General features: G+C 43.2%; 1 protein-coding gene across 2 annotated transcripts in view; it reads right to left on the reverse strand.

The window, feature by feature from the left end:
- The window catches only part of LOC117246177 (regulator of G-protein signaling 12), a 45,372-nt gene that overhangs the window by 8,381 nt on the left and 10,343 nt on the right, over nt 1–26,648 (reverse strand). Inside the window, exons 1-15 of one of the 2 annotated variants that reach the window (XM_033609941.2) lie at nt 26,150–26,442; nt 12,877–12,898; nt 9,894–10,063; nt 9,050–9,142; nt 7,844–7,987; nt 7,069–7,251; nt 6,807–6,957; nt 6,237–6,334; nt 5,732–5,917; nt 5,344–5,417; nt 5,125–5,251; nt 4,551–4,647; nt 2,934–2,992; nt 2,343–2,454; nt 1,556–2,107 (exon numbers count right to left, since the gene is read on the reverse strand). In XM_033609941.2, coding sequence (XP_033465832.1) covers nt 1,556–2,107; nt 2,343–2,454; nt 2,934–2,992; nt 4,551–4,647; nt 5,125–5,251; nt 5,344–5,417; nt 5,732–5,917; nt 6,237–6,334; nt 6,807–6,957; nt 7,069–7,251; nt 7,844–7,987; nt 9,050–9,142; nt 9,894–10,063; nt 12,877–12,898; nt 26,150–26,176 — 2,095 coding nt within the window. In that variant the 5' untranslated portion in view covers nt 26,177–26,442. Of the gene's footprint in view, nt 1–1,555; nt 2,108–2,342; nt 2,455–2,933; nt 2,993–4,550; nt 4,648–5,124; nt 5,252–5,343; nt 5,418–5,731; nt 5,918–6,236; nt 6,335–6,806; nt 6,958–7,068; nt 7,252–7,843; nt 7,988–9,049; nt 9,143–9,893; nt 10,064–12,876; nt 12,899–26,149; nt 26,443–26,648 lie in introns of those variants that run through there. The other variant, XM_033609937.2, reaches the window with a different exon arrangement.

Below are 26,648 nucleotides of genomic sequence, written 5' to 3' on the forward strand. Positions count from 1 at the left end.
TAGAATCTCAGACACATACACAGTGGAGGAGTGGGGGGAAAAATGACATGGACGGGAAACAGAAAATGAAATCCATCAGCAGGAGCTAATGATATTGCACTCTATAAACAAAGAACCGACACTCCAGCACATAATGGCAAGCTTAGAAAAAACACACGTTCAACAGCAGACGGGCTCAAAGAGATCCACAATGCCACGCTTTCAAAAGCTACGCACAACAGAGCAGCGACCCCATCAAACAATAACACCAAGCAGGTAGACCAAGCAACGAGAGCGCACCACACTACACAATCTGAGCAGAACACACACACACACACACACACACACACACACACACACACACACACACACACAGTGAGCAGCGACACCCTGAAGCGAGCGCACACAGAAAAGTACACAAAGGAGTGGGAGCTGATGAGAGGAGGGAGCCACAAGACAAAATGAGACGGAGCTAAGGGAGAACGGGAGGAGGCATGCGGAGGCGGAGAGGTGGTGGTAGTGGAGGAGGACGAGGAGGAGGTGGGGGAGGTGGGGAACTGAGCTCACAAACGTGTAAAAAGACAGACGAGAGTGATTTCCAATTCTAACATTTATTAGATCGACTCAATCACAGGTACAGAGTTTATTGGCAGTGATTATCTACAACAGGAATCTAAAGAGGGAGTGAATGACCCAGATAAAGAATGAAAGGCAATTCAACAATGTCACCAGCGCTAAGGAGCACTTGTCCTCCAATGACTAATTATTTTCACCATTGCTCAAATTGCTACAGCAGCAGCTGACACCGATTCATGACTCACCGGTTTTGGTGAGTGAGAAGAAAATAAGCTTTTTGACATTGTTGAATTGCTCTTAACTGGAGGTGGTGGGATGGAGAGGAACACAGCATTTGTTTTCGTAATGACTGTTTAGCATTCGCAGGTCCAACACTGTAAAACAATTTCATGGCTCTGCTTTGCTTCCATGTTTTCTAATTGTACACAATGAGCCTGTGATGCCAGGAAACTGCTGCTAATGTCATTACTTTCAATTGCTCTGAATTATACTCCTCAGCACAACATTCACTGACTACAGTACTGTCAAATATTGATCATTATCTGTATGCACTAATATGCATAAATTATTTATTCAGAAGCTCTGCAATCAGTTACATCAGCACTCTCATGCACCCAACACTACTAAATAAACTAAATATTTAACTGGAGTAAACTGACCCCAGTCATGTGGCGAACCCAACGATTTGTGACATGGGAAGTGACATCCAAGTAAACGTTACTCACTGAACAAAATATACACATCACTATTTACAAGGTTATCCGAGTGTAATTAAGATCAATCACACACATGCTTTGCTAAGATTAATCAAACAAATCAGTTTAAATGAACGGCAAACTGAGAAAGAGTCAATTTGTCATTAAAGTGCATCAGAGTCAGTGTAGAGAGAGTTTTGTCGTGAAGGCAGTCGGGTTCAGACCGCCGGGGAGAGAGCGCACACATGCACATACAACACACACGCAAACACACAGAGCACTGGTTTGTTACACTGTAGAAATACCTGAAGTGGACTTTCCCTCTTCACCTGCGTCTTGAGACTTGGGGCAGGGTGGCGGCGGGGTGAAGTTGGCTTCAGGCAGGCTGCTGTCGAAGGACGGTATGGAGGACGGCGATGGAGGCAGCAGGGTGCTGTTGGGGCTGTTGATGTCGCCCTCCCCCACCAAGGTCAGGTCAGTGTGGGTGTCCTCCTCCACCGTGCGGAGGCTTGGCCGGGAGTCTATGGGCCGGGGGATGGGGGACAGGTGGGTGCCAAAAGTTGGGTGGCGAGGAGGGGGCATCAGGCACCGCCTGGTCCCGGAGTGTCCGTTGGCGCTGGAGCTGAGGGAGGAGTCCAGGCTCTCCGAACGAAGGCTGGCGGTGAGGGCCCCCCGTGAGGATATGCCGTTCTCCCGGCGGTCGGGAGTGGAGCAGGCCAGGTCAGAGGAGATGGAGCAGGAGGAGGTGGGTGGAGTTAGACGCAGGAATTCGGGAAGCACCAGGTCTTCTTTGCTCAGGAGTCCGCGCTGGTCGTTGGCTCGGGTGCTCTGCGCCCGGCTCAGCAGCTCAAAGAATTCTGCAAAACACATCAAACAAGTCTCCTCAGTTAAACTTTCAACACAGGTGAGCACCTGGAAGAGAGGGATTAGTGGAGGTTTAACATGCAGCGTAGCAGCCTCACACCTGACGGAGAAAATAACCCTCCACAGCTGCCAGAGCTATCAGTTAGTCCTGACGCAAAGCAAAGCTAAGAAATCCACCAATAAGTCCAAAAAAAGAGAGAAAGAGAAAGAAGGAAAAGAGGGATTTACCTTCAGCTTCATCTATATTAATCTTTTTCTGTTTTCTCTTTTCCCCTGGGAGTGCTGAGTCTGGTCCACTTGCTCTCAGAGAAAAGTCCTTTGGTGTTGACCTCTCATCTCCCTGCAGATGCAACAATAACAATGCACTCTGTTAGGGGATGGAGGGACGGCGAGGGGAGGGGGGAGGAGGGGGTCGTGAGGCTAAGCATGAGCTGCCGAGCACCCTACTGAGCAGAGTGTCCAGATTTACTGAGACCCTCATGTAAAGACGAGCCTTGTCCATCTGCTGGCTCTGTGTCGTCACTGACCTCGCTAGCATCTAGACCGAGTGCTGTCTGCCTACATATGGTAATAACTCAAGCATGGAAAACACGAGCGAGTGAGTCAGCCACAGGCAGTGTTAGGGCGAAGGATACCAACAAATCAGGAAATACACACCAATTTGAAGCTTGTCAAAGATTGTAAATGTTAATAAAGATTCGTGTGGGCCACTCGTAAACGATACTGAATGTTGCAGAAGCAGCGCAGCAATAGGAAAGGACACCACATCTGGATTTTTTAAGCAGCATGTATGAGGATAGATATGTTGTGAGTACTTACTGCAGCAGAATAACTCCTGGTTGGAGGGTGGTTTTTTAGGGAGGAAGACTTGGGTTTGTCTGTTTGAAAGAGATACAAGAGAGAGATGAAAAATTCATCAGGGTGAGAAATTGATGAGGAGAGTGAGACAGAGAAGAGAGAAGAGGACACTTTACACAAAACAGGCATCAAAATTTGAATATGTTAACCAGGGGAATAACAGAGGCGGACATGATTTACAAATGGCAGTTAAAGGTCCAGTGTGTAGGATTTAGGAGGACATATTAGCAGAAATGGAATTTATTATAATAAGTATGTTTTCTTTAGTGCAAAATCACCTGAAAATAAGTTGTTTTCTTTTCTTTAAAATGAGCTGTTTGTATCTACATAGGGAGCAGGGCCTCGCCATATTACACCACCATATTTCTACAGTAGCCACAAACGGACAAACCTAACACTGGCTCTAGATAGGGCCATATGCGTTTTCATATTAGCCACTGTAGTAGCAGCAGCCCTTTAACGACGAGCCCAACAGCTTTGGAAAAACACAGATTTTTTAACATGGATCTGCGTTAATCAGTGTTTTTACTAGTTAAATTTGTCTCCCGATAAAAACCTCTTGAACCTCCTTAAGTTATCAGACAAAAAAAGGTGAGCACATATTAGCAGGTGCTGTGCTAGCAGCCCGTCTTTGACGATCCAAACAGCGTTGGAGGAACAGCAATTTGTAACGTGAAACTGCTTTATTCAGTGCTTTTAACAGTTAATAATCAGATTAATTTATGATCTGATTGCCGGTAAAAAAAAACCCCTCTGAACACTGAACACTGAAGGAATTCAAACCATGAGTTCACGCTTGGCACATGGGAGAAGTTTTAGCTGGTTGAAATCGGCAATCCTCACCACTAGGCGTCACTAAATCCTACATCAGGAATACTCACCTCGTTTTCCCCAGGGGCCACTTTCACAAAATTTCAGGCGGCCAGGGGCCAGTCGCAAAATGCCCCTACGTAGGTCAGCTTTAGGTAGGGGCGTTTCTAAGTTTCTTTGTAATTCAGCGCTTAGCCTGGAACCTCTGTCAAAGGTCAAGGAGATCTTCCCCTGGCACTTTTTTGATATACAATATATACTATTTTGATGCTTTTAATGCATTCTGGCACCTTATTTATCTTAAAAGCGCAAAAAAATCCAACTTTTAATGAACTTCTTTTCATTTTGAATCAAAAAATGGTTGGAGAGCTACATGGAACATGGTCAGTGTCCTTCAAATTTCTCCTTTAAAGTCCAGTGTGTAGAATTTAGTGGCATCTAGCTGTGATGTTTCAGAACTAAAACTTCTCCTGTGTGCCAAGTGTGTAGAAAAACTACAGTGGCTGACGTGAAAACATGGCATTATCTAGATCCACTGTTTGGTTTGTCCTTTCTGAGCTTCTGTAGAGCAACATGGCAGACTCTCTGGAGCAGGAGTGTTGTGTATGTAGATATATAAACGGCTCATACTAAGGTAAGAAAAACACAAACATTCCCTGTTTCAGGTGATTATGAAAATATAGTTAAGAGTAGTTTTTTTTTTTTCCCCCGGTAAATCTGCAATATTAAGTATTAAATATTGGGTAACAGTGTGTTTGATGGCCTTACCTTTCCCTGAAGCTGGGTCCGTTCGCTCCAGCACAACCCGCAGACCATCCAAACTCGATATGGGGGCACCCAGGTCCAACGGCTCAGTTTCTCCGCTCTAAAACGAAACACAGTTTGCTGGTCAGCACGTTGTTACCTCCACCTGTTGTGCACAAGTCTATGGTACAGTTTCTCTCAGCATATTGAGCACATGGCTGATATTTGAGTTCACAAGCCTTTGCTTAATTCATAAACCATCTTTCAGCCCGGGTCTACTGTATAATACAGCTATAATGCCTGGAAACCCAAAGGACTAAAATAAATCATCTGGCAGGGGTTTAGGGGAGGAGTAAAGAGTTGGCATGTTTGAGGAGTGTCGTCATTCTTAATTATAGCCCTGGTGCTCCATCTTCGGAGGCTGGGCTGAGTCAGAGTGCTAACCACCGTGTAGAGATGGAAAAGGATGCGGTCGCTTCCCTCCCCTAACCATGATACTCCACCCTGGGGCACTGTCACACATTACACACGGGCTGCTCCCTGGACACACAGGAGCTTCAAAAAGATCGAGGCATCGTAGCCACCGGGGACGACTTACTATTTTGGCCACAAGATCGCTGAGGTGGAGGCCGTATTTGGCCACCACGGGACGCAGGACCTCAGTGACTGGTTTGGTAGGTTTGGCTTTCAGCCCCACGGAGCGGTTAATGGGCACCAGGTCCAGTCTGGGAGCAGGAGGAAGAGCACAAGTTAATTTTAGCTTAGACAGGAAATGTGACTCAAAGAAAATTGACAGATCCAAGCAAAATATTCAGACCTAAACAAGGTCCTCTTCTCCAGTCTCAAGTCTCGTGAACTAAGGGTCAAACAGTCTTGGTCTAACACCAAAGGCTGTGAGGGGAAAAAAAACAACATTAAACTACACATCAGCAACACACTGAATACTGTAAACTATTTACACAGTCATTGTCCATTTTAATCCTCAGCTTTTGTCTCTGAAATTCTAACAATGACTCCTCACAAAATAAAGCATGTGTAAACGGCAAGTGTTGTCGTACTTTATTCATTAAACTTTGATTTATAACAAACAGAAAGTTGAGTCAATTCATTCAGGATGTGCTTGCAGCAGTGTTCTGCTCGCTGATGTATTAGCAGCAGATGTTTTCAGCATTTGTAAGTGTTTTTTTGGCGCCTGCCTCCCTCACCTTCTCCCCTCCCACCAGGAAGAGGTCAACAGCAGCGATGTTGATGTTAATGTTTTGACAGAGATCTTGGAGGACTTCCCTTATGGAGGCTCCGGGACGAAGACTGATAGAAGAGCAGGAACCGTCAGGCAGCATCACACTGCAGTGTTTGGGGGAGCGCTCCCAAACTGAGTGGCGATTATCAGCCTGAGGACACAAGATTTTAAAAAAAGAGTCAAACTTAACATGCCTTCAGAGTGCAAGCACAAGCAACAGCTGACTGCAGGTCACCGTCTGAGAGAGGTGTCTCTAACAGCAGAATACAGAACCTTTAACTATACATAGATTCAGTTGGAATTGCAGATAGTTTTTCTTTACAACCTGATTTATACCATCCATACACAAACAATGAGTGGGCTGACAAGCAAAAAAAAAAAAAAAAAAGCATCAACTCTGGCCTATTATGATGGCTTCACCAGACACTGGGCTCTGTGTTGCCATGGTGATCTGTCCAGAGGAATCTTACCTCAATCTTGCCAGCAGAGCAGGAAGTTGGCATCTCCAGACTGGTACCGGACGACAAGGAGCCCTGGGACTCCCTCCGCCCATTACTGCCCCAGTAGTCTGCGGAGACCAGCACAGAGGGTGATGAGTTCACGCAGATAAGAGACACTTGCAAACTACTTTCATTAGATGACAATACGCAACACGGCGACAGTGTCAAGCTATAGCTGACAAGTTTTTTTGGATTTATGGTCGTAGTTTGACCCAATGTCTTGGCAGGAAAAGAGATATTTTGCCTCCTTCAAAACTTAGTAGATGAAACTCTTTGGTGTGCAAAAATGCCAGAGTTGCATCAAGTATGTTTTTGCTAGTGTGCCAGTGTTGTGTGTGTAATACTTTGATGACCGCGGGGCAGCTGTGTTTCTACATGCCTCCCCCGCAAGTAGCTCATGGCAACCCTGGAGTTGGCAGAGATTTGGTGTCTTGTTCAAGGACACATCAACACTTGGGGGAAGTTAGTGTGGTGCAAAAGCTTAAAACCGCGGGGATCTTTGTGACCAGCAGGCGACGGGCTTGTTAATCAGTTTCTCACCGAGGTTAATGTCTCCTATGTCCTTTTTCTTGGGGCCCTTCCCAAAGCTCCTGTTGCGGGACCACGAGAAGAAGATGCCGCGTTTTTTGTCGGCGCTCTCATCCCTGCTGTCTTCATTCAGTGACCTCCCTGACCTCTGCTTCCTGGCGTCCTATTGATTGGAGGACAAAAACAAAGATTTAACCTGCTGTGTCTGGTTGATGAACAACGTCACCTCCACATCGTATTTCCGTGACCAGCTGCTGTGAAACAATAGCGGTACCTTTTTGGGAGTGGAGAGTGTAGAGCGGTCAGAGCTGGCACTATGTTTTGAGGGCGCAGGACTGCAGGGGATCTGGTAGGGGTCCGGCAAGGGTCGGCCATCCACCTCTGCACGCATGCACTCTTGGTAGAGGGAGGACTTGAGGAATCGCGAATAGCTGTCAAACTTCATCAGGTTGAAGATCTGTAGATGTGAAAACAAAGGGTGGTGTTAGTGAGAGAAATAAAGCGTTGGAGAGCAAAGAGGCATGTAGGGAAGAGCAAATGAGACGCAGACAGAAACAAGAGAGAAGAAACTACTAGTGTTAACATATGGTTACAGCTGATGTTATGACAGGTGTCTCAGCAGTTAACAATTTATCATGCTGGTGCGCAGGCTGGAAATATACAGATCTCTGACTGCATGTCTATGTGTCTGTGTGTACACTATGCGCTAGATTCTCTGTGGGTGTGTGCCAGTTTGTGTTTATCTCTCTGGTAAAGGCTCAGAGCCTTTTCGTAAACAAACCCAGATGGCCACCGAAAAAACCCAATATGCTTGAGCAAAGTGACTAAAGGCTAGATGAGAACAACCCCCCCACCACCACCACCACTGTCAAGAAAAACGTCTTGATCTTCAGTGCTGATGCGGAACGGCTGAATTATTTAAATAAGTCAAAGTCTAAATTAACCAAAGACATGAAACATTTAAATATTTGCAGAAGAAACACATTATTTACCAACTAATAGGCTACGGTTATTAGATGAGCTTGCTACTGCTGCTGTCTTGTTGGTACCTGTAACTGCTGCGTCTTGAACATGTCAGGCCGTGGGGAGGTGAGGACGTCATCGGCCAGCTGGGCTTGGCTGTCGATGTTGACCGGCATGGTGGCCTTGCTGGACAGGAAGCTGTTGTAGATCTCTCCAGCTCTCTGAGACAGCTGCAAAACAGAGGTTTGATGATGCAGAGTTTCAAGAACAAGGACAGGAAATTATGTCCCTACATTTCTTTATATCTTCTCTTTTATTTATATATTTTGCAGACAAATTATATAAGCATCAGGATGTAACTTCATGTGGACTGAATCTTTGTAAATAGTTGCTATTTTATTATTGTGGTTGCAAAGAATTCCTGCTTTTCTCAACTCAAAGGACATGGAATATAATTTCAAGACATTCAAGTGTGGCTGCTCTAACCATGACACAGTCACAAAAAATGACATGCTGTTCATGCATGCAGTGTGGGCCTGGGCTTAATGCTCATTTTCAGGTTCATACTTGTATTCTGGGTTTAAACTAGAACATGTTTACACACGTTAATGGTCATAAACACTTTATTTTCCTCACGCTGTCTGTGCTGGAACACCGGTATTCACCCTCTGTCTGAGACACTTTGTTTTAGCGCTTGTCTGCTCCGATTGGTCAGTGTTTTGTGTCTGTGCTTTCTATATCTCTGCACCATCACTGCAGTTGGAGATAGACTGTAACGCAGTACAGTGACACTTTCTACCATTAAATTCACCGATAAAAGTTGTGTCCACAACTGGACATGTTCCAGCAGGAATATGATCCAAAATAGAGACAGAATTAACAACATCGGCAACCAAGATTGCAAGTTTCCTGACATTAGCATATGTAGCACTGTAGCTACATGATATAAACCCTTGCAGTAGCGTGCCTGGAGCAGATAACCATAAAAAGAAATCACAAGCTGACATCAGCTGGTTTCAAAAGTAGATAAAAACACAAAACATCGTAAACAGAGTATTCAGGACCGTCTGCCTGAGGTTTCTGCTCACAGGGATCGCTTTTACACACCTCATAATTTGAAATTTAAGCCACATTTAACATGAACATCTGTACAGTGTAACATTATATAAATGACAGAGGATAAAAAGCACAATAGTTCCCATTTAAGTCTATATAACACAAAAAAGTTGGGAACCATTCCAATCAGTGTATATGTTTTTAGCATTAGGATTTGCGTCACACTGTGGACTTACTTGCTTTTTATCAGTTGCAGGGACATGACTGAAGTATTCACAGGCCTGCCAGAACAAGATATTCTCCTCACTGAATTCTTTCTTGAGAAATTCCTGTGGAGACACACATTACCAGAGTTTCGAGATGATCTCAAACTGGTGATCATTTCTTTCTCATCTCTCCAGTGCTGTTGTTTTGGAGACCAGTAGTGAGGAAAGAAATTATTGGGTGTAATGTTGTGAACAAGATTGGTGTAAGTGTAGGCGTAGGAGAGTGTAGGCGCACAGAGCGGCTCTGATCAGTGTTGAGGGAAGGTGAGGAGCGAGGTGGTTCTGGGACGCCAGAACTTGATGTTGAGCCTTCTGAAGGTGTTGTGGGCTAAATTCAAAGACACATCTTTTATGTGGGAGGTAATATAAATGAGGTGCCTATACTCAGTGAGGTTGGAGAACTGGTTCTGAACTTGAACTTAATTCAAGTCAATATAAATCAAGATTTGTTAAAAAGTTGTTTCAAATGTATTGTAAATCTGAACTTACTGCGTTTCAAGCCATATAGTGATACAACAAAATATAATAACAACGCGAATAAAAATAAATGCATGAAGGAAGGTTGTCTGTATAAGAATGCAGCACTCCAATCTAATTAGGTTTCCTTTCCTTCTCCAGTTGCATGCTATGAATCAAAACAGCGCTTCAATAAGAAACAGAATTAATAAGCCGAATCAATAAAACCCAAACAACACACAACCCTACTGCAATTCTTAAATCTGAGGCACCGAAACACTTCATATGTCAGCTGTTTTTCACAACACTGTTGGTGAAGTCTGACTGAATTTAATCAACTTTTGAAAACTTTTCTTACCGAGAAGTAGCGCACACCCACTGGATCCTGGAGGAGGCGCTCGAAGCAGCCGGCCCAGCTGGCCACGCGCTGCTCCGGAACCCCTCGGAAACTGCCTGCTCCTGGAAGACTGCCATTACTGTTCAGGCTGCTCTGGCTGCAGCATCCCTGCAACTGGACTCCACTATAGTCTGCAAGACGCAGAGAGCGAAATGAAAAGGTTAGAGGACGCTATGTTAAAGGGTAATTTCAGCTGGAGGGACTGTTAGAGCCACTTTCCTGTTTGCCCTTTCAACCTTCTAAATATTCCTGCATTTTCCCTTTGGACAATTTTACCTTTTTGAGAAGGCAGACTGAGTTAATTTAATCCTTAGAGGAGAACACAGGTTTCATAAAGACTTTCTTCTAAGACACTACAAGCAAAATGTATCTTGTATGGGCACAGATCTTCAAAAGGACCTCACAAAAGCAGATCTATCAATGATTTTTGGAGATCTATTGAACAAATTAACCATTTAACTGAACACAAAAGGCACCATTAAAAAATTGATAATAACATTTTAAAGTGAAGTTTACAACTGATACTCTCTTAACTAACTCAAAAAATCCCTGAGTGCAATATTGCAGTTTTTCTCCATGTGTTTATTGATTTAAAAACAGTATTTTGTGCAGCTCTAGTGCTGATTTAACTAATGGCAACTACTACACCTAAAACTGTCACTACAGTCTTCAACTATTTCCATTAGTGTACATGTTTTGCCTGGGTCTTGACCTTGGAATTCGCACACTCCACCAAGTCCAAGTTGACCGATTTGTCTGGCGTCATGATATGACACAGATGTTTCTCAATTAAAATAAAAATATACTAATCAGCACCACAGTGGGACTCAATCAGCCAATCAGCATACTGGAACCAATGAAGAGTCATATGAACAATGGCGAGTGCTACAGACCTGGCAACAGATTTGGTCCCTGTTTACTTCCTGTCAGCAACTGCAGCAGGAAATACACTCGGACCCATTTAGAATGTTTATGTTGTCAAGTTTGAAATGATCTATAGACAAGATAAACGCTGCCACCCAGGCTGTTCTGAATCACCTTGTCTCCTCAATATCGCCCGACATCGTGATTTGTTTTGCGTTGCTCCGCTCCACTATGAAAACCTGGCAAGCCAGGTATGTTGGCATGACTACACATCAGTGTGGACTCAAAATGAAGTTAGGTTCAGGCAGATAAGTTGGTCCCACAGAAATCGGTTAGAGTGGACACAATGTCAGACTGAAGATGAGAACAGAGTAATGCAAAATAGGCTTACAGAAATTGCAGGAAAGCAATTTAATAAAAGTTTTGATCCTATTTGAGTTAAGAGAGGGAAGAACTTGTCATAAAATTACCTAGACACAATGTGGAGCCAAAAGGTGCCTTATAACTGCACCGAACATAATTACAAACACACACTGGATCAGACTATAAGCTAAAGGTCAAGGGATAAAAAAGATGAAGGCTAATGGCTCTTTACTGTACCCTTTGCTACACCTCTCACTGCTGAACGCTACACATTAAGTGAATGTCAAAGTTCAAAATATGTTGTGTGGGAAGTGTGGAGCACAAGGCTAACAGATCTGATTGCATCTCGAGAAACAGCAGATGTCAGTCAGTTAGTAAGAGAGGAGCAAAGAGGGGGGGCAGCGGGGAGAGGGAGCAGAATAAAAGGGAGAAGAAAGAGAGGAGACATGGCTGATTAAAGGGACACAAAAAGAGAGGAGAGCGGGTGAGGATCCAGGAGCTGCTGGTCAACTAAAGTGGGGGCTTTGGCCTGCACAGTACCTGCTATCATGGCAGCAGATGGCCACTTTAGTGCTGTGGGCCGAGTAGGCAGGGGGTAAAAACAAAAAAACACAAAAGGATCACAGTGAGATTTGTTACAGATACATAGCTGTTGTCATCCTGCTGAGAGTCAACTGGTTAGCATGGGCAACTGTGTATAAACACAGTGTATATTTGCTGTTGAGAACAGAAATGTTAGCTAGGTCAAGTAAGATACAATGCTGCATCTTGCCAATACGCCTGCACAGGAAGCAGGGTGGATTTACAAATAGGTGTAGTTCAACTGTGGCGAAATAAAAGTAGTGCAAATAGCACATGATGTCACAATAAGCCTTACAGTGAGGTCTTTCAGATTATTACTAAGGTGGCCTCTACATGACCTTTTACAGTATATATTAGTCTCTCAGCAATTAGTCCAACTGAATGAGTTGATGAGTCATTAAAAACACATGGGCTTTGAGTAAAGTATGACAATCTGAGATGCTGTGGGGTTTTCTTTTTTACAATATGAGGCGAAATGGCTGGTTTTCCCTGTGCCGCTGAAAGACCCTGTCTAAAGTTTGCTGACAAGCCATTTGTTTGGACATGGTTTAATGTATTAGGACCGAGGCTGTGGGAGACGTGTTTACCACATTGTGTGCAGCTCACTTAATGAGATGGGCTTTAGAAAGCAAACAGCCGTGCACGTCTGATGCGCATCCACAGTGAAAGGAGCGGAGCTGCAGCCCTCACCGCAGCCTCGGTCAGTCTGTTAGCAAATGTTATTAAAAACTGCTATGAAAAGGGAGGACCAGACAGCGTGTACGCTAGCCCCGACTGTAACCCAAAACACACTCGGCAAACATCCTTTGTTAATGAGGCGTGCTGCCTACAGTGAATACATCATCCTGGCTACGTCTTTTTATTAGAGCATTTTATTGAGCAACTACAAAGTTCTGTTTTGAGGGGAGTGTGGAAAAGGGGAAATAAAAATGCAAGACACTGGAAAAGCTGGACAAAGCAGTGCAAGCTGGACAAGATCAAACAGTTTCACTGTGTTAGTAAAAAGGGATGATTAAGAAAAAGCCTTTAGATCTTGTTAGCCTTACACAGCAGACATTATTTTCCACATATCAAATAAAATGGTTTAGATTTTTAAATTTTCTGTGAGTTTAAAAAGTAAAGGAATTGTACTCACCACCATCTGAGGAAGCAGCAGACTGAAAGAGAACAAAGAGAGACATGAGTGAGAGGTTGCCCTCATGACCTCCTGTGCTGAGAAAAGAGACTGAAGATAGCAGAGTCTCCTCAGGCATCCCACCAGTCGCTCTGAGGTGTGTGTCTTTGTGGTTTGCGAGTGAGAGTGTGTGTGTGCTACTGGGAAAGGGTTGGATCTCGGGTCCTCACACAAGGCCATTAATTTGTAAGTGGGTGGACCCCAGGCCTCTACCACACACAGCTGTTCACACCTCCACACCAGGACCCACCCTTTATTTTATATTATCCTCACACACACACACTCACACGGCTCTGAATGTGTGCATTCCTGCTAACTGCAGTCACAAAGATCAGAGCTCATCAAGGCAGAGCTACTTGAGAGGCCATCACTGGCTATAATGGTCCTCTTTTCACTTGCTAATTCAAGGAATGAGTGCTTCATGCATGTGCAAGCGTCCCTGAATAACAGGCAAACAGCACCTCTGGTGAGCATGAAAATTTCACTGTGACAACGTTCCATAATTGGGTGCAATTATAGCCGGGGAAAGACGCTAGATAAACACCACCCGTGTGTGATCTAGTGATGGATTGACAAATATTTACTTGGCAATACTCTCAGCTGAAATCACTGCCTTAGCTAAAACCTGTTAGCATAATGTTGGTTAGGCTAATGAAGAGATTTAAAGCCTAAATTGTGAAGCTGCCGTCGCAAATATAATTAAATGCAGGGGAGGATATGAGAGGCGCATCTTAGGGTTCTGTCCAAGAACACTCGCAAAAATCGGTGCGTTGGAGGATTCATCTGAAAAGGGGAGACTATTTCCAGAAGAGTGTTTTCTGAGCTGCCACTTCAAAGTGTGAATATCCAAGGCTGATAATACCTCTAAACAAGGCTCTTACTGCCAGGCTGGAGCCTTGGTGTGAGCAGTACATACAGTTTGTACTTTAGTGAAATTGCATAATACTGGACTGAGAGCTGCAATATTACAAAACAATGAAAATTAACACAAATGATGCACCCTGGTGAGACTATTTGGTTTCAAATGTAAAACAAGGACACGGTTTCAACAATTCTTGAGAACAGGGACGAATCATGTCCTATCAAAGAAACCCTTAAGATTATAACTTATCAACACATTAACTTAGTTTCTAGGGTGAAACATTATTTTTTTGAGAATGTATATGTATGAAAAAATATGATTTAGGCTACAAGATAATTCGATCTGCTTTCATTTTTTTTAAACTTTGGATTTGCCCTGTGCCAGGCAAGAACTTAAAACTTTAAACAATTAAAAAATATGGTAAAAGCCCTTAAAATCTTCAACTTACTGCACGTACTGATATCATCTGCGTAAAAATGTACTGCTACAGTCATCTTTGTTGGCCCTTTAAGATGCATCTCAGACTTTTGTCAACAGATTTCCACAAACACGTAATTTAATCAGGCATAAAAGAGGTTAGCGATATCTCAAGTTCTCCTATCTCACTTCCTGGTTTCCAAAAAGGCAGGTATGCTATTAAAGAACTGATTATCTTTCTATTTTTTTTGACAAATTCATTAAATAATATTGCTATCTGGTGTGTCTCAACCATAACATGCCAACTCTATAGTCCTTCTCAATTAAAACTTAAAAATAATTCTGGTTTAAACATGAGTATTTTGACTAGCATTAAGAGAACTCTTCGCAACTCTGAAAAATAAAATGGCTGCCCATTACGACTGCTGTGAATTTAATAAATATATAACATTTTGTCAACTTCGTAAGACGTCAACTCTGACATCTACATGTACGCTATTCAAAAAAGAATTAAATCACTGGGAGGTTGGCCCATTGAAAGGTTTAATAGTCACAACTTTGATCTTTTAAATCATATTTTCCCAGAGTAATTGAAGAGTAATAATAAACCCCCCAAAATGTGAGGTGTCCCAATTCTCAAGAATGAGTGCTTTGTTTTCCTGTCTGATTTTACAGTAGTTTTTCAGCTTGATCACAGCTCAAACTTCTTGAGAACCAGGTCATTCTTCACAGTTTTTGTTGCTGCCACTGGTCGTCTGAAGGCAGGCGACGTAACTGCGGTCATGTGATCTGAGGTGACGCTTCGTTCCATTTTGGGAGTGACCACATGTAAAAGCTCTATCAGACACAGACTGCTAAACCACTAATTGTCTGTCAGAGCCTCTTTACAACTGTGCTGCTGCTGAGTCCAACCCCCATATAGTCAACACCCAAAAGCCTCCCCTTCTGTGGTGGCTAGCATGTGTACAGTAATCATGGGCGGGTAGGACGAGGACCAACATGAAGCCGAAACAGAAGAGAGAGAACACCCACTCCATCTGTCTGTCCTTTAGGGTCTAAAAACGGCAAAACCTCAAGCCCTAAATATATAGAGTGTGGTTCAGTTTAAAGAACAAGACAGACATCACACAATTTGACGTAAACGTCGGTTTTGAAGAAACAAAAGGTCTCCAGACATTGAAATTCTGAATTGGAGTATTCAATTCTACTTTTAAAGTTCGATTTTACCTCTAAGGTGACAAATATGATAGATGTGAATTTCTTCAGAACTTTCTTTTATTCACAGACATGTGATACAAGTGGGAGCGTTACAATTAATCATAATGAATGCTCCTCTTTAAAAGCATGCTAGTGTCAGAGGAGAATTATGTTGATGACAAATATGTCATGAGTTGCGTAAGGAGGCTAAAGCGTCTGAATGAACTGGAAATGTTGCAAAATCCTGCTACTAGTATGGCAAATGGCTTTTCTAATGAATTATACTAAAGTTCTTAAATGGAGCAACTAAAAATATTTTAATTGTTGATTCATTTGTTTATTAATTTTTTTCAAATAAGGGCTGGGGAATATGTAGAAAATCGAATATATTATATAATCTTACATCACTTTACTGTAATGTAGCCTTTTAAACCAGGAAAAGACAACACCTACATTATCTAAAATCTAAGACGATATCTAGTCTCACGATATCACGATATAATCAGGGTTTCTACAGCTTAAGGCATGTTAGAAACAAAAAAACTTCTTAAGACCAGTTCATGTTTTTTTTTTTTCTTCAGTTACTTAGAGTTAGGGACAATTTTCTTATATCATAAAAAAATGCTTGGTCATTTGTCATTTGATTGAATGTTGTATAGGAATACCGGTATGTGTTTTGTTTTGTCACGTCATGATCTGCATGACGTTTATGCGACAGGCAGTCTGTAAATTAAAATAAATAGACGTTATCAATTATTTTGAGATTTTATAATGCCACTACTGAATTAAAAAACACTCATAAAATCCTGCGTCCCAAGTCGTATTTTTAAGACTTTTATATGGTTGATTTAAGACATTTTAATACCTACTAAGGCTTTATTTTTTAAATGTATATTTAAATGCCTTTTTTGAGGATCAGTGGGAACCCTGATTGTGCCAATAAATTGCCCAGTCCCATTTCAAGTAATGATTGTTTGTACTATAATCTGACAAAGTTGTGAAAATGCATGTTCAAAACCCCCAAATATTCACTTTACAGTCATATAAAGCTGAGAAAAGCAGCAAACCTGCACCTGAGAAGTTGTAAACAACAAATGTTTGACTGGTTGACAAATGACCTAAATGACAAATGCATTATCAAAAGTTAATTTGTAGATCATCTTATCAAGTACTTTTATATAATATGACATAATGACATCACACTTGTAAAAGTTGACCAGGCAGGGCTGGTAAATATACAGAGGGTAATGTGTGTATGTTTGCATATACGAGGCTGCAGGGGTTAGACCACACACATTACTTCCTCACCCACAAGTTCCCTGCAAAAACGAGGCCGCAGTGATGACCCAGGCACACCATCACCTCCTGTCCACACACTCTCTTCCTCTGTTGACACCTCTGGTGACGAGCCGGTGCACCATGGGTGGCTCTGCCGTACTACAGACCCTCTTTGATCCTTTTCATATAAGGCTGAATTGCAGAGATCCCATTTCCCAGCTGGAAGGGAGGCTGTTATCAACCAAATGGACAAAATCACAATTCAAGTCACAGCGAGTACCCTGGCTCCAAACGGAGCAGGATTTGGCTCTCCGGTTGGAAAACGCACTCCCAGCTTTACTGTGGTACAGCCCCCACGCCGTACAGTCTGGCATCCCGAGACACCACATGCTGAAGGAACGTACATGATCCCACCAAGACAGATTTATGTGTGTGATCTGAAGTGAGCCACCGCAAAAAAAACACACTTTCGCAGGTGTTAAACAGTTGAAGGATAAGCCGCAGTCACACAAATGTTAATGTCACCCATTAACACCTCTCGTGGAGTGTATTTCTCATCTTTTAAAAGTGATTTCTTTTATCTTTTGGACTTGTTTAGGCATGTTCCTGCCTTGAAAAACTGGGTTGTGATGTACCCTCTTCACCACAGTCGCATTGAAACAGCCTCTTCTAAACTTTTACACAAGTCAAGGCTGATTCTAGCACCCCACAAACAAACAACCACGAGTCCCCGCCGCTTCAAACAGCTGTTCTGAGTGGGAAAGAGACGAGCGACAAAGAGGGAGATTAATGAGAAAAGCAGCTGACTGAACAAAAGGAGTCTCCCGGCTTCATACAGAGGAGGAAGAGGAGGCTCGCTCGGCAAACCACAGTTTACTTACAGTGTTGAAGTTCCAGGTCCTCTTGAAGGAAAGTCTCTTTTTGAGACTCATTGTTCCCTCGTCTGCTACACCAGCAGCACACAGACAGATTGTGTGTGTGTGTGTGTGCAAACGCATACCTGAACATTCCCCACCCAAAACTCTGCAAACCATGTCTGTACAAGTCGGAGAGAGGGGAAGAGAGGGAGGGTGAGAGAGGCAGAAATCTGACAAGGTACTGGACAGAAAGAGAGAAGAAGAGGAGAAGGAGGAGGAGGAGGGGAGGGGGTGAGGAGGAAAGAAAGATTTCCTTACTCCGCAGCTGTTGCCATAGCAACCCGCCCGACAATACATACAGCCGCTGCCACAGTGGCATGAAGGAATCAGATGAATTAACCCCCCTTTTATTCCCCTCACAAAAAAACCCACACACTAGCCATGTCAAAACCACATCGGCTTTCCCCCCTCTTTGTTTCCAGTTGGGGCACTCTCTCTTTACTTGAAAGAGAGAAGAAATACCCAGTCAGTTCAAATTGAAACCAGATGAATTTTGTTTAATCAAAATAAAAGTTTGGTAGCCCACGAGTTGAACTCTGAGCTTCATTATCCGCTGTCACAGAGAACCATTCTTACTCCTCCAACGTTAATCATGTCAATTGGTGTTTTCTGCGAGCAATTTAGCTCATGTACCGGCAAAAGAAAATTGGGTTTTATTCTGGCATCACTCCTCGTCTCTCCACCGCAGTGCTGTGCCTCCACATTTCTGGCAAATCTCTACAATCAGCACACTGAGTGTTTTCAGACCAACTATTATTCTTGAAGCACTGGTGGCGCGTTCTGAGGTTTTCCCGTGGCACATGAGCTGGCATTCTTTGGGCCTAATTTTGCCGTAAATAATGGATGAGATACAGTGTTTATTAACAGCGTGGTTTTCACGGTAGATTTCTCCTGTTTAATTGGATTTTCTCACGGTCTGTCACTTTGAAAATTGGATGTTTGTCATATGTGCACGGCAATCACAGATGACACCCCAACTCAGGAAGGGTGTGTGTTCATGTATGTGAACACATGAAAGAGAAAGAGAATAGGCCTCAGTAGGCTTATAGCACACTAGCTTGTACAGTGTGTTCAATGGCACGGAACTGCACATATGTGGATATATAACAACACAACACTTTCATATGTTGCACATGGCTGTACAAACATATAAAGTGTGAAGACTGAAAACAAGAGAGGTTAAGAATGAAGGTCAAATTCAAAATACTTTCCCACCTCTACACATCTGGCCTAGTGCTGCATAAAGTGAGGGTGCTTGTTGAATTGTAGATCTTAGATAGTTAGAAGATTGTTGGTTACAACCTCTCCAATCTACCATGAGTCAGTCCACAATAGCTTAACAAGGGAACTGCATTTTTTCACACAGAGCTAAAATCAGTCTCAACTAAGGGGCAACCTCTGGAGCTTACAAATGAAGCCAACACTGAGGTGCCAAAAACTGCACTTCCTCAACCTCCATTTTTAGAGCAGCAGCACAAACAAACATGTTTACAGCCTGATGCTGTTTTGGCCTTTATAGTTAATTTCCTCATTGGTGTCAACAGCATGCTGGGTGAATCTTCATATAATTCATCTGTTTAAGTGTTACTAAGGCTTAAAGTTAAGCATAATTAAGGGTGTGGCTACTCTGAGTGACAGGTGGGTGCTGTTCGTTGACGTCGGCTACAACGGTGACAACGTTGCTTAAGTAATGTAACCATGGCATAACCCCAGATTCCAAGAGTATCACTGTAGCTGTTGCTATTTCAGTGTGTTGTCAGTTCATCAAAGTTTGACTGTAACATTTTGGTACCTCTAAAAGTCTTGTGCCGTGTTTGGTTGTACTTAAAAGACCCTCCAAGGAGTCGGACCTTCGGTTTTTTCAGTAAGTACATTTTGTTTTGATGGTTTTAAAGGTTAAATGTGTGAGATATCGGGGGATTAAGAGGCTTCTAGCGGTGACAATTGCAGAGATGCAACCAGCTGAAACTTCTCACAGCTAGAATTCCTTCAGTGTTCATTTTTCGGGAGGTTTTTACCAGGAGCCGAATTATCCACAGAGGTTTCCTCCTCCTCAAAACAAAGTATTTAAACCGGTAAAAACACGGAATAAGCAGTTTCACAACACAAATCAGTGGTTTTCCGATGCTGCTTGCAACAGATGGGCTTCTAACTACAGTGGCCAACACCAAAATGCGAATGGCGCCCTATCTGGTGCAAGTGTTTGGTTTCCTGTTCTGGGCTAAGGTAGAAACATGGCGATGAACATGGTGACCTCCACCAACGAGGACCTGCGCCCAATGTAGGTATAAATGGCTCATTCTAAGGGAAGGAAAACACAACAATTAAAAATTTGAGGGTAATTATACACTAAAGAAAATTACATTTTATTCCATTTCTGCCAGTATATCCCCCTAAAACCAACAACACTGGACTTTTAAACCTGTTTTTCAATAGCAAACATTAGCATTAGCAAAGTTAACCATAAACTGTCGATGCACTATGCTAACCAAGCTAGCAGCTAGCGTTAGAGTCAGCCCCACCCTCTTGTCCAAATAAGGTCAATTCTGACGGTCAAAATGCCAGACTCGAAACGTCACATCGGAAACAGGTGACATCACAGTGGCTACATCCATTATTTTTATACAGCCTACGGTCTGAATGTGGCCTTAGATGATCCAGTGAGTACTTCATGTGATGCTTACTGAGGCCTAAATAAAGAGAGTAAAAAAGCTGTGTTCCAGTTTTATTTTACACACCACTTCAAATTGGATTTTTAGTACATATCGCATTCATACAGAAAATGTAGCAAAAATCAATTAACTTTATTTTTGATTGTGCTTTTAAGGCACTCCAATGTCCCACAATGCAAGGCACAAAAGACCTAAACAAGCTACTTGCAGCTGGAAAAATTGACAACTAATTGCGAACAGCATTGATACAGCTCCAGGAACATCTCAGAAAATATAAAGTAAGGTATTAAATCTCCGGAGGAAGATCTTGTGTTCTTTTTCCAAATCTGCATTGGCAGTAGCTCTCCAAAGCCGTTGATGTTCATCAGCGCACGTGTTGTATCATTTCCTGTCAGTACAATACGGTACATTCATTTCAACCATTGCACTATTCAGATAATTACATAATATATACTAACTGCAACACAGAAAGAGAATGTGTATGCTTTCCTGTGCAGATAAAAATCAGTCATGCAGTAATTAGAAGCTATTCTTAGTGCTGAGATGAGTCATCTGCAACTGTGGTCCCAAAATCACAGGACACAGAACAGCCTGCAGGTATATTTTTGCCCTTTGACCTCCCTAAGGCGGAGTGTTCACTGCAACCAGGTGAGCATGTCTATAAGCACATAACAACAGTAAAGCATGTTGGAACTCTTCCATCCAAAAGGCCTCCAGGAAAAGCATGTCTTGCTTCAGTGTTGCTCGCCGAAAACTCTACTGCTGCAAAGAAAATCGGTTTTCACGTGAGCTCTGAGCCCCCACTCGAATTAATCAATTTGTGAAACCTTTCCAGATAGGCTTTAGAGTGACAACGAGCGCTGCTTGTCAGAAGACCTTACTAATTGCATGTCAACTTCTCCACCAGGCAATCTTTAGAGAAGACGGAAAATAATCTGGGCCTGCTATCTGTGGCAGACGACAAACTATTCCCTGACAATAACATCAAGAAAGAGCCTCGCATGGAGGGAACTTCCTTTTGAGGGAGAGTGGGGCGAGGGTGCGGCGACTGATAAGATGGAAGAGACATTTCTTTCCCAACCAAGCAAAGAGTGTGTGGGGGAGAGAGAGGGACTGACTTAGAGAATTTTGAAACTCCTCTGACAATATCTGAGTGAAGATAGTGCTGACAGACAAGCTGGTGTTTGATTTTAGGAGGTTAAGGAGGATCCAGTGTTTTTATTGTAGGAAATCTTGTTTGTCACAACAAATCCGCCAGACGCTCTATCACATTAGCAAGGATCTGATGAGGTCAGCATGCCTGTGTGATGCTAGGGGGACAGGAATGGTAAACAACGTGAACACAATTAGTGTCCCCTTAGATTTCCTATCTGCATTATATCCATAGTTCAAGGGCTGTGAAAGTCTATATCGAGTTCCTTCAGACAACAACATATTTTCATGGCATATCTTATAATATGTGGCTTACGGTCATGCTCCGTTGAGAAATCCTATTTTTGTCATGAGAGTCTCAGAAATGATGCCAGGGGGCGAATTTAACTTCACTTATGATCTAATTTAGTTTCACATGTTCTGGGAAATAATTTGATTTTTATTTTTACTGGAAAGAAGGTGACAGCAGGAGACATGTGACGTGGGCATTTGGGGTTTCATTTTTAGACAAAGGGTAATGAAGTTATTGCAAAACAAAACATTTAAAAAATGTGTCTCATGGTGTATCCAACTTCAGATTCAAAACCTGCATTTAACCAAGCAATGCTTCAGCAAAGGGATTATGTCCTCCAAATTTTGGCTAAATCTGTATGTGTTATCTTACAAACAAAGATACAGGGGTGAAAAGACACATCCTTCAGCTCTGCGGGTGAAGGTCATTATCTCACCCAGCTAGCATTGTAAACAGATGAGTATTCACTTGATTGTAAGACATTTAAGGCTCAGATTCACAAGAAAACCTTGCAAAATCTTGTCATGTTATCTATGCAAACAGAGGAGACTGTCTCAGGGCTCGAGTGGGAAGCCAACATTTCTGATTCAATCATGTTGATCTCTGAAGAGTTTAATCTAATAAAACAGGGAGCTACGATTAAACAAATAAACAAAGATCTTCAATCAAACCATACAATGATGCTGGCCCTCAGCCCCGAGCCCTGAGAGTCCAGACTTGTGCCGAGGCGTCTCTTAAGTGTAATCCCCTAAAATAACAAGTGGGTTGTTCTCAATGTCTTTAAAGACACGAGTGATTTGCATGCAAACAGAGGCCATCGCCACAATGCGTTTCATCTCTTAATCCCTCCGATTGGCAGTAATCTACTGCCTATTCCCCAACTCTAGCCGGTTAGCCACAGCAGATGGGCACGGCTCTGCTCCAGCCTGGATTTAAGTGGCATTACTATGATTTGTGCAGTGCTGCCGGTGTGCGTGTGTGTGCTCGCCACTTGTTGCTGATAAAAAGCCTGACAGGGAGTACTAGCATTCCTCTGGATGGAGATGTTTACCTTTTTTCCCTCCGCTGCCCTACTTCTCGCGGGGTCAGGAACATGACGCTTTAACCAATATCAGGATTTGTCTTTCCCAACTTGTGACGACAATGTGAATTCTGATCTTAGCCAGTGTCAACTCTGCCTGAACCTGCGCAGCTCATGGCATCAGAATCACTACCTGCAGCTTAACTGTGAAGCCTAAAGGCATGCATTAAAATACGACGTTAATTCCCTCTGTTGTGTTGAAGTAACAGAAAAGAATGCTAGGTTAGAGGAAATGCTATGAGTAACAAATAAATTACATTTCATTTACAAGGCACAGCTAAACAAAAATAGAATAACTTCAGAGAGGGAAACTAGACCCAGCCACCACGACCCCTCCCATCTCAATTTATTATCATAGAGAAAGGGCTGCGCTCACAAGAGCCTGGAGGGCCTGAGGTGGCTAAACCACATAAGATACCACCACACCCTATTACCGCTCTCTTTCTCTTCCATAAAAAACACCAGAAATGGACTTTCCAACCTGAAACCAGACACTTGTAATTAGCCCTGTGAGGTTTTTACGCCAAAGCAACTCACACGAAAGCTCAGTGTACAGTATTTCAAGTAGTCTGGGTGCTTGGGTACATTTGTTGTGTGATGATAAGGCCAGGATATGGATGACTATCTGCCTCCTGCTAGTGTACAAGGCTTTTTGTTGCCACTGACAAGGAACTGGCATAACTGTACACTTCCTGTTTAGGTCCCACTGACCTCACACCCCACTGCTAATCCTTTTACTCATGCACACAACCTGAGCTGGGTGAGTGAGACTGGGAGAGCAGGGAAGGCAAGTTTGGATTAAGTTGATCCCTTTAGGCTATAGGATGGCATTTTATCTCTTAGGTACTTGGCATGGCGACAAGTCACATTGTCTACACACAACACATATCTTAAAGACACTTATTTGTCTTTATCATATGTATTAACTGGTCACCTTTTACTTAAACATGTATTTCATAACATGACAGTCATTCATCACTGCATCAAGCTAGTTAATGTTAGCTGTTAGCAGCCAGTGATCGGAGCTAACACCTTATGGAGGTTGGATTGAGTTATATTATGATACAGTCAAGTTCTATTATGTGTCAGCTATTGATCAAACTGATATTATAACCATGGTTATCAGTTTCAGCCCAGAATTTCACAATGGGTGCATCTCAGGAAACCTTTTTATCTTTCGCTGTTTGAAATACCATGACACATGGTGAAGGTCAAGACATGAACAATGTGTAGTGTTCTCTTCAACCTAAAGCACTGAGGTCATGCAATACCAAAGCTATATAAACAGATATATCATATTCCTCAATGTTGACCACAGGCTGGAGATGTTATAGAAATAGTTCACAAGGGAAAGTTAGTGTTTAGACTGCCGGAGCGGAGTGCGCCAAGCCAATCCCTCACAATCACAGGGAGAGTAACTTGGCCGCCCCAACAATCCGTGTTTATGACTTCCACCGTGCAGAGTAGACAAGGCTTTGGCCTGGTTCTGCAGCATCTTGCGCCAACACAAGGTCAAAACGATACCCACTACTACATTCACTTTCCGAGCCTCCCTGCAAGCCTCTCTGGTTCAAACAAGGCGAGCTGTCTTGCTCAATGTCTCTAAGACGCGAAGCAAAACGCGCCCTGGCGTCGTCTGAGCTACAGGTGTGAGGTAAAGAGTTGAGCATGACGAGCGGCCCACTGTATCCCAGACATGTCTAAACTGTTACCAGGGAGGTGATAAAAGACTTTGGCACTTCTAAAGCCGTTCCTTGTTGAGTAACCTCCACACCCTTGGCAGTAGATTCTCTTTCAGTGAAGCAGAGAAATTTAATAATAGTACGACTGAGGAAGGTAAACAGTGTGTGGGGAATGAATCACCTCCAGAAGTTGTGTATCACATCCACAGACGTCCTGGTTCATACACTCTTTCCTATAGCCAATCAACACAGGATGATGAAAAGCTGTGTGGTTAACTAAAAAAATACATCATAATCCTGAATGTCGATAGATGATGTCATAGCGTTGGTGTGACAACAGCCAAGAGTGGAGCTGCAGTGCGTCTCCGTCCAGGGATGGCGAGGCAGCGGGTATTTTCCGTGGTCACAGTTTGGTCAAACAGCGAACTCAGCAACCACAGCCACATCTGGTCATCTGGTTATTGGCTGTTGCATATTCATACTTGGAGCAGCTGGACAGTTAAACAACTTCTACTCAAGTTTTGTTGTGTTAATATACAGTTTTTCCAGTCGGTGGGTTTGGAGAGAGAAGCCTGTGTGATTGCAATAAAACCCTCTTGCGGGAGGAGAGAGGAAAAGGGGGAATCATAGTGGAGACATTCGGAAAATGTCAGGCTGTTTAGTCTTTGCATCCTATAATGCTAGCCTAAGGACACATTTCGTGAGCGCAACTGTCCACCCACACTCAAGAGCTGGCCATGTGATGTCAGCCAGATAAAAGTGCGTCGTGTTCTCCTGCCTCTACAGCTAATCCCCTGGAACGCACTATTCCTGCTCATCTTCTCAAATTATAGCACTCACATCAAAAAATGGAGGAAAGAATTTATATAATGTGTGGCAACTCATTTTAGCAGCTATTACAATATCAATAATAACCATAATTCAGCTTATCAGTGAATATAGGTTGGTTGCTTGGATATACTGTACAGATGTTTCTTTAAAACGTACTGTATTGGCAGCAAAGATCATGCAGTAGTCATGCAGCACCAAAAAAAAAGATGTCTTTTTGAAATAAGTGAATAAGAGGGCTGGTGAATCAGAGCGGGGACATGCCTGCACAAATGAAAAAAGGGCAAAGCAAAACCACAGGCAACCATTTCAAGTTCAAACTAAACTGCAGCTATTACATGATTACAAAATACGATGTGGAAGAACATTCACTGAGCATTTACTGACAACCTCAGATTTCTGTTTCATTCACACTGAATCTAACTTCTCCCAATGCCACCAACTGATCGCAAAAAGAGCCGACTATCAGGGCGAGCGCAACACAGCGCACTTCATTCAAAGGCCCATAAGCGACCTTTGAAGTGCAGTTTATGAGAATAATCTTGAGTGACTTCACAGAACCCTTTTTAGTATAACGTCTAATTTAAAGTCAGCGTGCATCCCGATATAGACGCTAGACCGCATTTTGCTGTATAGAGCAGCGCAGTGTGTGTCATACAGCACATGAGAGTTCAGCTGGCACTGGTCAAAACATTCCTCTGACAGGCCACACAAACTAACCACTGTATGCCGCTCAAAGGCTACAACAGGAGCTACAAAGAGCCCAAAGACGAAGAAGTAACGGCAGCGGGGAAGATGAGGCTGGCACTGACCAAACAGGAGAGAAGTGAAGACAGACGAAATAATGAAGACTTACGGAGTTGAGAGTCAAAGTTTGCTCCATGTATAGCGCTGTGTGCGTGCGTTTGGCTCGTCCTCAGCGCTGCTCCACACGCCTGGTGTGTGTAAACCAGTCCATCCGCTGGAGCTCCGCGGCGCGTGTGCGAGTCAGTGTTTGCAGTGCAGAGAGACAGAGCTCAACGGGGGAGGAGAGAGCGTGCAGGAGAGCCGAAAATCCTGACAGCTACTGGGAGTTCAAAAGCTCCCTCTCTCTTCCTCTGCTGCCGGTTCCTCTCTCTCCCTGCCTCTCCCTCCCTCCCTCTCTCCCTGTGCTGTAAATTCCTCCTCTTTCCCTCTCTGTGTCTTCATGCCCTCTCTTGGTTTCTGCTACGCCCACAAGATAGATATATTACCCGCAGGCGTGCAAACAAGAGCTACTAATGTCTCCATACCTAAAACGAGAAAAGAAACTTCACGGTCACAGAGCATGAGAGGTGCCCCAAATTTCCCAGCAGGCACCTACAGTGTGCCTGAAT

This window comes from Epinephelus lanceolatus, chromosome 22 (genome assembly GCF_041903045.1).
Source record: "Epinephelus lanceolatus isolate andai-2023 chromosome 22, ASM4190304v1, whole genome shotgun sequence".
Taxonomy (NCBI): domain Eukaryota; kingdom Metazoa; phylum Chordata; class Actinopteri; order Perciformes; family Serranidae; genus Epinephelus; species Epinephelus lanceolatus.